Source organism: Mustela nivalis, assembly GCF_964662115.1.
Source record: "Mustela nivalis genome assembly, chromosome: 7".
In the NCBI taxonomy this organism is placed as follows: Eukaryota; Metazoa; Chordata; class Mammalia; order Carnivora; family Mustelidae; genus Mustela; species Mustela nivalis.
The window spans coordinates 66,699,154-66,714,795 of NC_139026.1; the positions used below are offsets into that span (position 1 = coordinate 66,699,154).

At 38.5% G+C, this 15,642-nt stretch overlaps 1 protein-coding gene across 1 annotated transcript in view; it reads right to left on the reverse strand.

The window, feature by feature from the left end:
- LOC309868503 (small ribosomal subunit protein mS35-like) overlaps nt 1-15,579 on the reverse strand; it is a 53,623-nt gene extending 38,044 nt beyond the window's left edge. Inside the window, exons 1-5 of the mRNA XM_082738429.1 lie at nt 15,463-15,579; nt 11,411-11,457; nt 9,420-9,587; nt 6,644-6,704; nt 722-861 (exon numbers count right to left, since the gene is read on the reverse strand). Coding sequence (XP_082594555.1) covers nt 722-861; nt 6,644-6,704; nt 9,420-9,587; nt 11,411-11,457; nt 15,463-15,574 — 528 coding nt within the window. The 5' untranslated portion in view covers nt 15,575-15,579. The remainder of the gene's footprint in view (nt 1-721; nt 862-6,643; nt 6,705-9,419; nt 9,588-11,410; nt 11,458-15,462) is intronic.
- Nucleotides 15,580-15,642: the final 63 nt, after the last annotated feature.

Sequence of the window (15,642 nt, forward strand, 5' to 3'; positions counted from 1 at the left end):
AAAGGAGAATTAAAACCACTCTTATTTATCACTCATTTCCTAAGAAATCTCTGAAAGAGTAAACAAAAAGCCCAAATATTCAGATTTTGGTCTCTTATTATATATAAGTGTTCAGCCTCAAACACTCTCTTAGCATAGAAAAGACCCTGATTTACGTTATTCTATGTAGCCATTAATAATATATTAAAGAGGGGCATTTGGCTGGCTCAGTCAGTGGAGGATGTGAGGTTTTGAGTTCAAGCCCCACCTTGGGTATGGAGATAACTTAAAAATAAAATAAAAAAATAATATTAAAGAGTGATAACTTTGTATGCTAACAGATGGTAACTGCACTTATCATAGTGAGTATATAGTCATTACTAGCTTGTACACCTGGTATTAATATAATAATGTATGTCAACTATACTTCAATAAAAAAATTAAAGAATGTTTAATAACCTTGGAAAATTTTTAATTCACATTGTTAAATAAAAAAGAGCAGATAACTAATCAAATATAGTATCATCCTATTAACATACACAAAGGTTGACTATATATATACTAAAATGAATTCCAGTAGTCAAGGTTATTTATAAGTAGTAGAATTAGAGGCAATTTTATTTAATACTTTAAAATTTTCACTGTTTTCCAAATTTTCTACAGTATCAGTTTTCTATATACAAAATGTTATTTTGAATTAATGTATTATAATAATTCTTATTTTTAGAAAAATATTCCTTACCCTCAAGGTTATTACTCGTGCTTTGGGGTTTCGGATAGATGGTCCTGCTGAAACATAATCAGTTGTGTCCACTTCAATGGGAAAATGCTTCTCACATTTTTCATCACTGTCCAGAGCAGCTGGCCACTCAGTGCAGAAATCTGAGAATTAAGAAAAATAATCTCAAGTATAATTTCGCCAAGTACATTCTCGTTGCAATGTGCGCTACCAGACCACATCACTGAGGGAGATGACTCTCGAGCTACATGGAATGAAAGAGCAGACTCTCTTCTGCACCTCACAAACACATCATCATCCTTCACCCCTTTTCTTCTCAGATGAATCCTCGTTAGGGAATGTGATTAAATGAAAGACTCAGATAACTTGGGTTTGGTGAGGAGCAGTAAGCTTGGTTAAAAGGAAGCTATGACTTGATAGAAGCTTATTATAGCTTTGCACATACCCAGTTATGGGGCACTTTAATCCCCCCTCACTCACCAACTAAAAGCAAACAGTTCATAGTGCTCAGAGTGTTAATTATTTTTGAGAAAAGCAACAGTTCATAGTAATTCATTCCCAAATGAAAGTTACTAAAGTTCTGAGGGGAACTGAAAAAGGCTCTGAAAGAGCTCTTAGAAGAGAGATATGGTCTCCATTCTCTCAGAAACTGAGCTGAATAGGGCCTCAAACTGAACAGGTACAGGCTAGGGCATTACTAAATAGATCCTTACAGTAACTCATGTTTCCTCTAGGTGACTTCTGTGCCAACGAAGCTAAATGGAAAAAGGAACAGACTTGTCCTCAGATTCAGGCAACACAACTAGCCTAAAGGGGAGATGGGACTGGCTGTGAGAAGTGGGCCACAATGGGAAGTTTCAAGCACTGTGACAAAAATGTGGTGCACCGTCTATCTCCACAGCACAGATCTCCACAGCACATACAAACTCAGGCCTTCAGTGGAGGGGTGGGGAATAGGGGAGAGGGGGCTGAAAAGAAAAAGAGCTCCTGGCATGTCCTACAGCTATCTGTATTGAGGGACTCCGTAAGAAGGTAGCTGATTTCATTTTGCCCTATTCCTATAAAATTAGTGAGGTAGAGGGCTCTCAGCTTGAGATATACTTCTGGCACTATCAGCCTCCCCTCCATGGAAATTTCACTGCATTCTAAGAATCTTCATTCATTCGAAGAATACCTAAAAGTAATTGGTTTCTTAGGTCAAACCTATTAAATCTCAGGGGGTCTGTGCTTTCTCCAAAAAGCATGACTGCAGGAGAGGCTGGTCACAAGCACAGGCATATGTGGAAACCCTTCCACGTGACCATTTAAGGGACAGTGAAAGGTACTTTGTCAATAACATTTCCTATAGTTAACAATTTTCTTTTTTTTTTTTTTAAGATTTTATTTATTTATTTGACAGACAGAGATCACAAGTAGGCAGAGAGGCAGGCAGAGAGAGAGGAAGGGAAGCAGGCTGCCTGCTGAGCAGAGAGCCCGATGTGGGGCTCGATCCCAGAACCGTGGATCATGACCTGAGCCGAAGGCAGAGGCTTTACCCTAGTTAACAATTTTCTTATAGTAGGTACTATATTTAGCTCCCTTTATAGGCTTTAATACCAGTCAGCAAAATGCCACAAAGACTCTCCAAGATTTATAACTAAATATATGGTAACAAATTAAGTATAGCTCACACCATTCCCTGAACACCCTGCTTAAGAGAGCAATACTCACACACTTGAGGGGAAAGAAGTAGCTCCACAATTCTGACATTTAAATAAAATGGAAAGAGCATGATTACTGAAGTTAAATTTTATTCCCATCATGGAACAATTCCAATATCCTGCACTCTAAGATGCCACACTGCCAAGCACTTTATAAGAGACTAGTTTGGAGAATTTTATGAGTTCTTGGGTTTGTACTGACTCTTTTATTTTTTATAACTTTGAAGAAGTCATTTCAATAACCAGATGATAATTACAACTTTTAAATTACCGGATTATATGTCTAAAAAATACAGCCAACTGGAAAGTACATAATAGACCCCTATTCATCTGATAGGTAGAGCAATAGACTAGACTTCGAAAGACCTTGGTTTTTACTTAACTTCTACCACTGATTATTAAAGTTTGGGTAAATTACCTAACTTTCCTGTGCTTCAGATTTTCCACTTGCAAGTTAGATATAAAATCTGAACTGACCTACTTTAAAAGAAAAGTGAGAAGAAATATTTTAAAAGCTTTTGAGTTATTTGGAAGATACAAGCTAAATCTAGAAGCTGGCAAAAGTGTAAAGACAAAATCAAAGAAAGATTAAACACTTAAACACTTAAAATATAATGCAACTTTTCTGAATGTGCTATATGAAAACCATTCATTTAAGAATTATGAAGTATTTTAGAAGTACCTCATTTAAAAACCCATTTCTAGATTATAAATGCACATTCCAAAATAATGTTTAAAAAGGAAAAAAATGAGATTTATCACAGTGCAGAACATTCCTTAACTGGCTTCACAAAGGATCAAAAAGTGCTACATGGTTTGTGCCAAACAAGGAACAAATCTGGAATAATGATCAGTCACAGTCTATCACTAGGCACCAATATAAACAGAAACATACTAAAAGGATAGAAATGCATTCTACTATCCCAAAAAGACCACATCCATGAAAGAAGATAGGAGAAACTGTTCTTCCTTCATGTAAGAGTAAAGTCATTCTTCCTACTTTTTGACTTCTTTATTTCTTCCTTACATTTCTCAATAAAAGGCCCTTCCAAAAGCTAAAAGTATATCATAATCATGATCACTATACTATTTCTCCTTCCAGCATTATCACGTTACCTGCGAAGAGCTTTTACATTTCATTTCTTTTCTGAAAAGCCTTAACAAGTGTACTGAGCATTTATATATCTCCTTTTTAATTAGCATGAAGAATTCATTCAAAGGTACTAACTCTTGAATTAAACTACACAACCAATCACTAACAGCTGTGAACCTAAAACAATTCCAATGTCCTTCTGTATGAAGTCCAATGCAAATGAGATGAGAAATTGAGTCTATGTATATATGAAAACATGCATAAAACTATGAAAAAAAAATTCTTTGCCTTTACCTCCATGCATGTGGGAAGGAAAAAGAATAAGTGAGTGAGGGCTATCTGGGTGGTGCAGTCAGTTAAGCCGACTCTTGGTTTGGTTCAGGTCACGATCTCAAAATCATGAGACTGAGTCCCCTGTGAGGCTCTGTACTCAGCAAGGAGTCTGCTTCACATTCTTTTTAATAACTAAATAATATCAAACACACACCCCACTTTTTTTTTTAAGGTTTTAATTTATTTATTTGACAGAAAGAGAGACAGAGAGGGAACACAAGCAGAGGAAGTGGGGGAGGGAGAAGCAGGCTTCCCACTGAGCAAGGAGCCCAATGCAGTGCTCAGTCCCAAGACCCTAAGACCATAACCTGAGCTGAAGGCAGACGCTTAATGACTGAGCTACCCAGGCACTCCCCACTTAGGTTGTTTCCATTTTTTGGTTGTGGTAAATAATGCTGCAGTGAACAGAAGAGTACAGATATCTCTTCAATACCATGTTTCCTTTTCTTTTGAAAAAAAAAAAAATATATATATATATATATATATATACACACACACACACACACACACACATATTCACACACACATACATATATATATCCAGAAGTGTGATTGCTGGATCACATGGGAGTTCTAATTTTTTTTTTTTGAAGATTTTATTTATTTATTTATTTGACAGACAGAGATCACAAGCAGGCAGAGAGGCAGGCAGAGAGAGAGAGGAGGAAGCAGGCTCCCTGCTGAGCAGAGAGCCCGATGCGGGACTCGATCCCAGGACCCTGAGATCATGACCTGAGCCCAAGGCAGAGGCTTAACCCTCTGAGCCACCCAGGCGCCCGGGAGTTCTAATTTTTTAAGGGACCTACATACTATATTCCATACTGGCTATATCAATTTACATCCCTAGCCATTAGTACAATAGGGTTTCCCTTTTTTCCACACCTTCACCAACATTTGGTATCCCTTGCCTTCTGGGTGGTAACTATTTCTAGCAGGTGAGAGGCAACAGCTCCTTGTGGCTTCGATTTGCACTAATCTTTCCACAATTAGTTATACTGAGCATCTTTTCACTTGTCCACTGATGATTTGTATGTCTTCCTTGGAAAGACATCTATCTATTCAGGTTCTCTGCCCATTTTTTAATCAAATTATTTGGGATATTTTGGTGTTGAGTTGTGTAAGTTTTTTATATATTTTATATAACCCTTATTAGACATATCACTTGCAAATACCTTCTCCCATTCAGTAGGTTGCCTTTTCATTTTGTTGATGGTTTCCTTCATTGCGCAAAAGCTTTTTATTTTGGTGGTCTCAAAAGTTTATTTCTGCTTTTATTTCCCTTTCCAAAGAGACATATCAAGAAAAATAGTGCTAAGATCAATGTCGAAGAAATGCCCATGTTTTCCTTAAGCAGTTTTATGATTTCAGGTCCACATTTATGACTTTAATCCATTCTGAGTTTATTTTTGTGTGTGACTTAAGCCAGGGGTCCAGTTTCATTCTTTTGCATACAGCTGTCCCATTTTCCCAGCATCATTTATTAGAGACTGTCTTTTCCCCATTGCATATTCTTGCCTCCTTTGGCACAGCTGAATTTACCATATAAGCATGGGCTTATATGGACTCTCTATCCCATTCCATTGATCTATATGTCTACTTTTGTCCTGATATCATATTGTTTTGATTACTGTAGCTTATTGTATATCCTGAAATCTGAGACTGTGTTATCTTCACCTTTGGTCTTGCTCAAGACTCTTGGTTATTCAGGGACTTTTGTGGGTCCATACAAATTTTAGGATGCTTCTTTCTAGTTCTGTGAAAAATGCTGTTGGTATTTTATAGGGATTATATTCAATCTGTACTTTGTTTTGGATAGTATGAACACTTTAACAATATTAATTCTTCCAATCCTCTATTTATTTTTAAATTGAGTTGTCTGGGATTTTTTTATCACTGAGTTGTATGAATTCTTTATATATTTTGGATATTAACCTCTGACCCGAAGTTTGCAAATATTTTCTCCCATTCTGTAGACTGCCCTATCCTTTTGTCAATGGTTTTCTTTGCTGTGCTATAGCTTTATAGTTTGGTATAGTCCCACCTGTTTATTTTTGCTTTTGTTGCCTTTGCTATTGGTATCGAATCCAAAAATCATTGCCAAAACTCACGTCAAAGAGCTTACTGCCTATGTTTTCTTCTAATTTTGTTTTGTTAATGTGATACATCATTCTGACTGATTTTTATGTTGGACCATACTTGCATTCCTGAAATAAATACCATTTGATCTGACATGATCCTTTTAATGTACTGTTGAATTTGATTAAGTAATATTTTGTTGAAGACTTTCTGGGTTTTTCTTGTAATAGAGTTCTAGTTTTATACCACTGTGATCAGAAAGGGTGCCTGATAGGACTTCAGTATTTTAAAATTTGTTGAGACTTGTCTTTTGCTCTAACATATGATCTGTTCTGGAGCATGTTTCATATGTGCTTGAGAAGAATCTGTATTCTGCTTCTTTTGGATGCAACGTTCAGTAAACATCTGCTAAACCCATCCAGTCTAACATATAGTTTATATTCAGTGTTTCCTTACTGATTTTCTGACTGATCCATTTATTGTTGGAAATGGTATATTGAAGTCTCCTATTGCTATACTGCCATCTGTTTCGCCCTTCAGTTCTGTTAATATGTGCTTTATATACTTAGGTATTCCTATCTTAGGTGCATAAACTAAGATGCGTAAATTTAGGTGCATAAACAAATGTTATATCTTCTTGATGAACTGACCCCTTTATCATTAGAAATGAAATTTTTATGTTCAAAGTTATTGTTAAGTTCATATACTGAAACAATCACTTACCTTTAAGAGCTTCACAGTGCTTTTTAATTGCTACAGGAGTTAAATGCAGAAAATTGGGGATCTAAAATAGAGAAATTTAAAGGATAAATTCACCTACTACCTCAAAAACATAAAATAAAAATTTCATAAAACTAAATCCTAAGCACAACAAACCTTGTAATAAATAAAATCTAGTTTTTACAATATTAATTCTATGTCACATGTGTTATGAATTCAATAAATGAATTCTGGGAAATATAGATTCATGATGTATCTTATGATGACTGGCCGTTGTGGGGGGAAAAAATGCTGTTCTTATAGTACTCTTCCTGCCAAAAATCTACAGGTACACATATTTTAATTATAAAACTAAAAGCACTCAAGGACACAGATTATTGTTTAATCATCTTAATTTCCCTGGAATACAAAAAGACATACAAATTATTCAAGGTTCTACAGTCTTAACACTTTGGTTAACATCCTTCTAGACATCTCTTTAAAAAACAGATACATGTATATGACTTTACATAAATGGATTCATACTGCTCTAGAAACTGCTTTTTTTTTTTTTTGTCTATGTTTTTTTTTTTCCCCCAAGGGAAAACCATTTTATAAACATATATTTTTATCCCCAGGGGTACAGGTCTGTGAATCACCAGGTTTACATACTTCACAGCACTCACCAAAGCACATACCCTCCCCAATGTCCATAGTCCCACCCCCTTCTCCCAAACCCCCTCCCCCCAGCAACCCTCAGTAGAAACTGCTTTTTAAAGATTTACTTATTTGAGACAGAGAGAACGTGCACATGTGTGCACACAGCTGGGAGGGGCAGAGGGAGAGGGAGAAGAATCTCAAGCCGACTCCGCATTGAGTGCGAAGCCCAATGTGGGGCTCGATCACACGACCTTGAAATCATGACCTCACCCAAAATCAGGAGTCACTCAACCACTGTGCTATCCAAACACCCCTAAACTAAGTTCCCTTCTTTCATTTAAAGAAATGATCAATTTCTTCAATGTTTGTTTTCTTTTATCCCTTGAAACATTCAGATTTCCAAATTTCATTTACCCCTCTCTAGCAGCAGTCAACTCCTTCTCCATATTACCATCTCATTTTTTAACCACCATCTTTTAGCAACTTATTTTTTGTTTTTCGGTTCTTCAATACTAAACATATATATATGCGATGCATATAAAAGTAGCATATAAAAGTAGCATACATATGCTAAGTGAAGTACGTCAGAAAAAGAAAATACCATATGATTTCACTTACATGTGGAATCTAAAAACATAATGAACAAAAAGCAGAAACAGACCCTTAAATTCAGAGAACAAACTGGTGGCTGGAGGGGAAGGGACATGGAGGGATGGGAGAAATGGGTGAAGAGGAGTGGGAGATAAAGGCTTCCAGTTATGGAGTAAGTAAATCATAGGGACAAAAGGTAGAGCATAGAAAATATAGTCAATGATATTGTAATAGGGCTGTATGGTGACAGATGCTAGCTACATTTGTAGTGAGCACCGTATAGCACAAAAACTTGTGAAACCACTACGTTGTATACCTGAAACTAATGTAAAATTGTGTGTTAACTATACTTCCAATTAAAAAAAAGAAGAAAAAGATTCTCATAGAGTGGAAAACACAGTTTATGACAATTTTACCGTATATAACATGAACCATCTAAGATATGCCTTCTCGGGCAAAACATATTCATATTTTCTTTAAAAAGGTTATAGTTCATGGCACCTGGGTGGCTCAGTTGGTTAAGTGTGTGTGTTCGGCTCAGGTCATCCTGGGATTGAGCCCTGCATTGGGCTCCCTGCTCAGTGGGGAGTCTTCTTTTCCTTCTGCTCCTCCCCTCCCCCTGCTCATGCTCCCTCTATCTTGCAAAAATAAATAAATAAAATCTTCAAAAAAAAGCTTATAGTTCATAAATCATTATAGATGCTACCAACTGAAGCATTGAATATGACATATTTTGCTTCACGAAATAAAGAAGTTGAAGGACTATAACAATATTAAATGATATTCTACTTTTCTGGGCAGAAAGTTTTAGAATCTCTTTAAAAGTAGATTTCAAGGGTGCCTGGGTGGCTCCATGGGTTAAGCCGCTGCCGTCGGCTCAGCTCATGATCTCAGGGTTCTGGGATTGAACTCTGCATTGGGCTCTCTGCTCGGTGGAGAGCCTGCTTTCCCCTTTGTCTCTGCCTGCCTCTCTGCCTACTTGTGCTCTCTCTCTCTGTGTCAAAAATAAATAAAAATCTTTAAAAGTAGATTTCAGGGACACCTCAGTGGCTCAGCTGTTTAGGCGCCTGTGTTCAGCTAAGGTCATGATCCCCGTGATCAAGCCCTGCATCCTCTGCCTCTTGCCCCGTTGGTGTTCTCTTGTGTGCATGGTTCCTCACCCTCTCTCTCTCAAATAAATAAATAAAATCTTACCAAAAAAAAAAAGTAAATTTCAGTCACAATTCTCAATCTCAAATTAGGTCATTTCATTTTTCTGAGTTCCATTTGAAAGATATAGGTAGAAAAAATACAATAGAAAAGAAAAAGCCAGAAAGGAAGCCATAGGATCAACTGGTTATATTCTTAAATGCTCAGGACTCTTTGAGTCTTCTCTACCATGGACAATCAGAATGTATCATCCATGATTACCTGAAAAAAAGTTTAAACTAAAATACAATACCTGCTGCTACATACTGAACCCTCAAGTACAAGGCAGGGTAGGAGTGGGAAGAGGACCAGCATTTCTTTAGAAATAATTCTTAGCCAATGAATCAGCAATTGACCTTACCTTTAATAGTTCTAGATTTCCCTCCTTTGCCATGGGCACCCCCCTTTTTACTGGATAGCCCATTCGAATGGGAAGAGGTACAGCAGAAGGTTTAAATGGTGCTGCAACAGGATAAACACTAGGCCAATCTTGGTCAACAGTCATTTTCTCTGTCCTAGGAGGTAGTGCCTATAGAACATAAAATGGTTTAGTATTTTAAATATGAATATGATCTTTAATTTTAAAGCAAAAAACCTACAAAAAAAGAAACACAAGCAGAATTGCAACATGTAAAATCTGACCTCTCATAAAGCTGCTGCTATTCAAATGAAAAACACCAAATCTACCTAATATTTTTGCACTGTTTCTGCAAAGCTTCTGGTAAGGATCTTCTTTAATAGCACACTTCCTTCACTAAAAATTTCTGTGGATTTAGACTTTTAGCAAACTTTTTACATTTTGTTGAAGAGTAACAATGTATTTTGAAATACAGATCTTCCTCAACTTATGATGGGTTTATTGGACACTCTGTTTAAGTTGAAAACACCATAAGTTAAAAACGCTTTTAATACACCTAACCTACCAAACAGCATACCTTTTTTTTTTTTTTTTTTTTTAGAATTATTTATTTGTCATAGAGAAACGAGAGCAAGCACAGGCAGACAGAGTGGCAGGCAGAGGCAGAGGGAGAAGCAGGCTCCCTGCCAAGCAAGGAGCCCGATGTGGGACTCGATCCCAGGACGCTGGGATCATGACCTGAGCCGAAGGCAGCCGCTTAACCAACTGAGCCACCCAGGCGTCCCCCAAACAGCATACTTTAGCCTAGCCTGCCTTAAATGTGCTCAGAACACTTACATTAGCTTACATTTGAGCAAAATCTTCTAAAACAAAGCCTATTTTATAATAAAGTGTTGAATATGTCATATAATTTATTGAATACTGTACTGAAAGTTACAAAAAAAAAAAAGAATAGTTATAAGGTACAGACTGGTTGTTAAGTATATTGGTTATTTATCCTCATGACTCTGTGGCTATACCTAACTGACACTGCCCAGCATCGCACAAGCTCATACCGCATAATGCTAGCCTAGGAAATGATCAAAATTCAAAATTCCTACAACAGTTTCTACTGAATGTGTACTGCTTTCTCACCACTATAAAGTTGAAAAATTATAAGCTGAACCAGTGTAAGGTGGTGAATGTTCCCAAGTTAAAATAGTTTTCAGAACTTTATTGATGGAAGTCAGTACAGGAGAAGACACTGATAACTGAGAACTAGAGGAAATAAGAAATAAATAATATGAACTTAGAAATAAGTAAGTAGGTTAAACTAACTGAATACATATATAATGAGAGATTATAAGTCTCCTAGTTTCAGAGAACAGCTATGTGACAGTTTAGTCAATCACATTAACATACACGTATTTTTTAAAAAACTGTATTCATTAGAAGGGGACGGCTGGCATATAAAAGTAGGGTTTTAAAGAAGCAAAATCTGGCAATGCCCAATAATGCAATACCAAAACTAGGGTAGTGTACGCCTTGGAAGAAGGTAATATTCCTGTGAAAATAACTACTCTAGATAATTATAATTTGGTACCAGTTAACTTCCATCTAATAATTTGTCTCTGTTCTGACTCCATCCTCAACAAGTGACCTTAGGATTCGGATTCTTTTATAGACTTGCCTACAGCGTAAGACCAAACTGGTGAGATTAATACACACATCCCAGGCTTCATAATTATTAAAAGCACCATCAAAAATAATTCTATATTCTAGTTTATATACCTATTTCCCAGGAATATGTGAGTCTATTTCTCAAAGATGATCCATTTCTTGGGGTACTGACAAAAACCAGTCAAAGAATAGAGCCAAAGCTCTGGCAGTCACCAAGTACGCATCCCCTTGTGAAGCCTTCTCGGGCAGCATTCTTCTGCCTGATCATCAATATCTGCCTCACTTTAGAACTTCAGAGATCATAAAGATAATATGTAGTAGAGCACATTGTTTACCTTTCTTCTCAGTGGTCTTTCATATCTGGGTGTTCTGCCTGCTGTACCTAAAAGACAACACAGTAGTTACAGAGAACTGAGTATGTACAGTTGTTCAACAGTGATCATGATCCCAAAACTCTGAGATTATTTCAGGTATTCATGAAAATGAAATAATAATCCATTTTCTGTAAGCTCTGGGACTAAATCATCTTAATGAAAAGTCAGAAATAGTTAAGAAAAGTCCAGTTACTATTTTTTTTTTAAAGATTTTGTTTATTTATTTATTTGACAGACAGAGATCCCAAGTAGGCAGAGAGGCAGGCAGAGAGAGAGGTGGAAGCAGGCTCCCTGCCGAGCAGAGAGCCCGACGTGGGGCTCGATCCCAGGACCCTGAGCAGAAAGTTTTAGAATCTCTTTAAAAGTAGATTTCAAGGGTGCCTGGGTGGCTCCATGGGTTAAGCCGCTGCCGTCGGCTCAGCTCATGATCTCAGGGTTCTGAGTCACCCAGGTGCCCCAAAGTCCAGTTATTTAAATAAAAAATGTATTGTGACTGATGATATAGTGAATTAATTACCTAAAGAAATATTTTTAATAAATGTTAAGGTTCATCATCAAACTCACTTTCCCAATTAAAATATCTAGTTAGAAATAAGAACTTTACATCTTTAAAGATATTTGAATGGAAATGTTTTAACTATAAATATACTTGTTCATATTTGGCATTATTTGGTTCTACCAAAAACAAAAACAAAAACAAAAACCTTTGTTTTTCCTTCTGTATTGCATATTAGAACATATTAGCCAATGTTACAGTAATGCCAGTAAAAACAAAAATCATGGCCATTCCTAATAAATCATATAACTATAGAAGACAGTAAGTTATTTACATACAGTATATAGCTTTCGTCTCTCTAAATGTTCTGCTTCATCACAGCATACAGTGCTATAATTATGTAGCACTTTCACATGCCAGGCACTATGCTACATGCTTTTCATTATCTCACTTAATCTTATTGTTCACAACAACTGGAAGTACTATTATTATCCTTAGAGGTCATTTAGAGCCGAGAAAAAGAGTTAGGGTGACAACAGGATTGCATATAGGACTCTCCACACTCTGAACCACTTCTATCACTAGCTTTATCTCCCTTCACAAGGTCCCACAGCTAAACTAAACTTCTAGTACCAGAGCCTGTGGACTTTCTCCAAACTTACTGGCCCCTCTGCCTGGAATGTGCATCCCTTCCACCTGTCTGGCTTCTGTCCCCTTCTGCCTCCCCATCTCATTTCTTTATCTGACACATTTTTATTCATCCCTTGATAGTAATTCATTTATTCACTCAATCATTTGAGTGATATTGTATACCAGAAACGGAGAAGGCAGCAATGAGCAAAAGAAACACAGACCTTGCTTTCACAGAATGTGGTCTGTCAAATAAGATATTTAACAAGTGATTTCAATAAATAGTCATACTATTAAGGGCAACATATAGCAGAAGACAAAACTTAGTTAGTTGGAGAGAACTGCCCTGAAGAGCTGGATTTTAAGCCTAAACCTTAAGGATGAGCAAGAGGTAGCGCTGGGAACAGGCAAGTGAGAAAGTTTCTACACAGAAAAGGAAATGTAAAATCAATGGGAATAGTTCAAGATAGCTGAAATTTGAGACTAGAACAGAAAGGACATTAAGAAAAGAAGTTGGAAATATTTAATAAGCACCTCAACTACAATACATTATTAAGAGAGCTCTTAATTTTCTTATTCCAGACTTCCTGACCCCTGTAAATGATACTGCCAATAATCTGATTACTCAGGATAAGAATCTAACCTGCTTCCCGAGACTTATTCTTATGCCCCATATCAAATCCATCAGTTAAGTCCTCCTAGCCGTTCCACGTTTAGCCCACTAAAGTTGGTTCTTCACACAGTGATTTTTTAAAAATATTTTATTTATTTACCTGACAGAGAGAGAGAGAGAGAGAGCGAGAGCGCGGCCAAGCAGCGGGAGCAGTGGGCAGAGGGAGAAGTAGGTTCCCCACCAAGCAGGGAGCCTGATACGGGGCTTGATCCCAGGACCCCAGGCTCATGATACAAGTCAAAGAAGGAAGATGCTTAACTGAGTGAGCCACCCAGGTGCCCCAGGGGTCAGTGATATTCTAAAAGTATAAATCAGGGGTGCCTGAATGGCTCAGCTGGTTAAGCATCTGACTCTTGATTTCGGCTCAGGTCATGATCTCAGTCAGGGTCATGAGATCAATCTCTGCGTCAGGCTCCACATTCAGCAGTCGGCTTGTCCTTCTCCCTCTGCTCCTCCTCTCCTGAAATAAATAATTATATCACTTCCATGTTCAAAACCCTCCAGTATAATCCCAAACTTAAAATAAAATCCTAAAAGCCGTGTAAGATCAGATCATTACTTATCTTTCTAACATCTTTTTTGTTTTTTAAAGATTTTATTTATTTATTTGACAGACAGAGATCACAAGTAGGCAAAGAGAGAGGAGGAAGCAGGCTCCCTGCCAAGCAGAGAGCCTGATGCAGTACTGGATCCCAGGACCCTGAGATCATGACCTAAGCAGAAGGCAGAGGCTCAACCCACTGAGCCACCCAGGCGCCCTCTTTCTGACATCTTAAGACTACCACTTACCTATGTTCATTTACCTCATTGACTTTCTTTCTCTTCCTTGATCACACCCCTAAGCTTGTTCTCAATTCCTGGCTTTTGCACTTGCAGATCCCTATGTCAACAATGCTATTCCCCCCAGATCTTGGCATGATACCATGCCATGAGCTCTGCTCAAATGTCACTTCCTCAAGGAGGTCCTTCCTAACTACTCAAATTTTATCTACCCTATAGCCAGTACTCCTCCAATCTATCATTTTCAATACCCTGCTTTATTTTCCTTCAAAGCCCTAATCACCGCCTGACACTGTACTGACACTGTTTTGTTTATAGTCTGACTTACCCAAAACAATATAAACTTCATGAGGTGAGAGACCTTGCTATATCCCATTATCGAGAACACTACCCAGCAAACAGTAGGGTTAAGTATTTACAGAATGAATAAAAAACTTACAAGACACAATCATTAAGACGATAAAGGGCCACTCTGACAAGTTAAGGAATTTATCCTATCTTAAAGCAATGAGGAATCATTCACAGATTTTGAACAAGGGAGTGGCAAGGGAAGATTCGCTTTTTGAATACTTGACTCTATCGCTTCTCAGCCTTTTGGCTAAGATCAAGTGTGAATACTTCACTCTAGTTATGAGAATTCAAGGTAGGAAAGCATGAGCAGAAATAGGGGCCAGTAAAGAAACTACTGTAGAAGTGAGAGATGGTGGCCTAGACTGAACTCTCGGTAATACAAAGATTAGCGATTGTACAGACGGTAGCTTGGACAGCACCTGGTGAATGACTGGACAAGCCCCCTCTTTGACATAGCTTTTCCCCGATTCCCTCCCGAGGGCTCTTCCTCAATGCCCGTTACTCTATTCACGCTTCCATTACAGCACCTCACACTGCATATAGTGTGACTCCGTTAACAGATCTGTCTTTTCCACAGATTCTTCCAAGTAAGAACAAGTGTCTTGAATGAAGGTCATCTCAATGATGTCTGTTGAATGAAGGTCATCCCATTTGGTGGCCTACCTAGGGCTGGAATTCAGAGCGGCAATTTGTCCCACGAGAGCTGTATGCTTCTCTTAACGTTCGAGAAAACCCATGGTTCAGCACTGCCCAACAAACATCACCCGGCACCAGTACCTAGCGTGACCCTGTGCCAGTGGCCGCGCAAAGGGAGGACCAGAAAGCGCGGGTCACTCACTGTAAGGGGCTAGGGGCAGAAAGCTCGCAACGTCCAGCCCATCCAGAAGCAGAAATCAGCGACTAAAAATCCGATGACAGGGGTACAGAAAAGAGACCCACACCTGCGGCTTTGCTACCGGGAGCAAAGGACGTACCGGCTTCCCCAAGGCGGTGCGGGCTCCGACACCGCGGCGGCTAGCATGGATTCGGTGTTCCGCCCTCTCACCTCCCGCAAAGCCCGGAGGGGATGCGACAGACACTCACGCGGGCTTGGTATCGCGGAGCGGGTGGCCGGAGACACGGAGGTACAGAAAGCACGCAAGGTCCTGGTCCCCGGCTGCAGGGTCAGCCAAGCGGAGAGCGCGGCAGCCGCCATGGTCGCGAGGACGGCAGGCCGGATGGGACAAGCGCAGTCGGGAGTCAAGGGGCGGCTCTGAGGCCGCT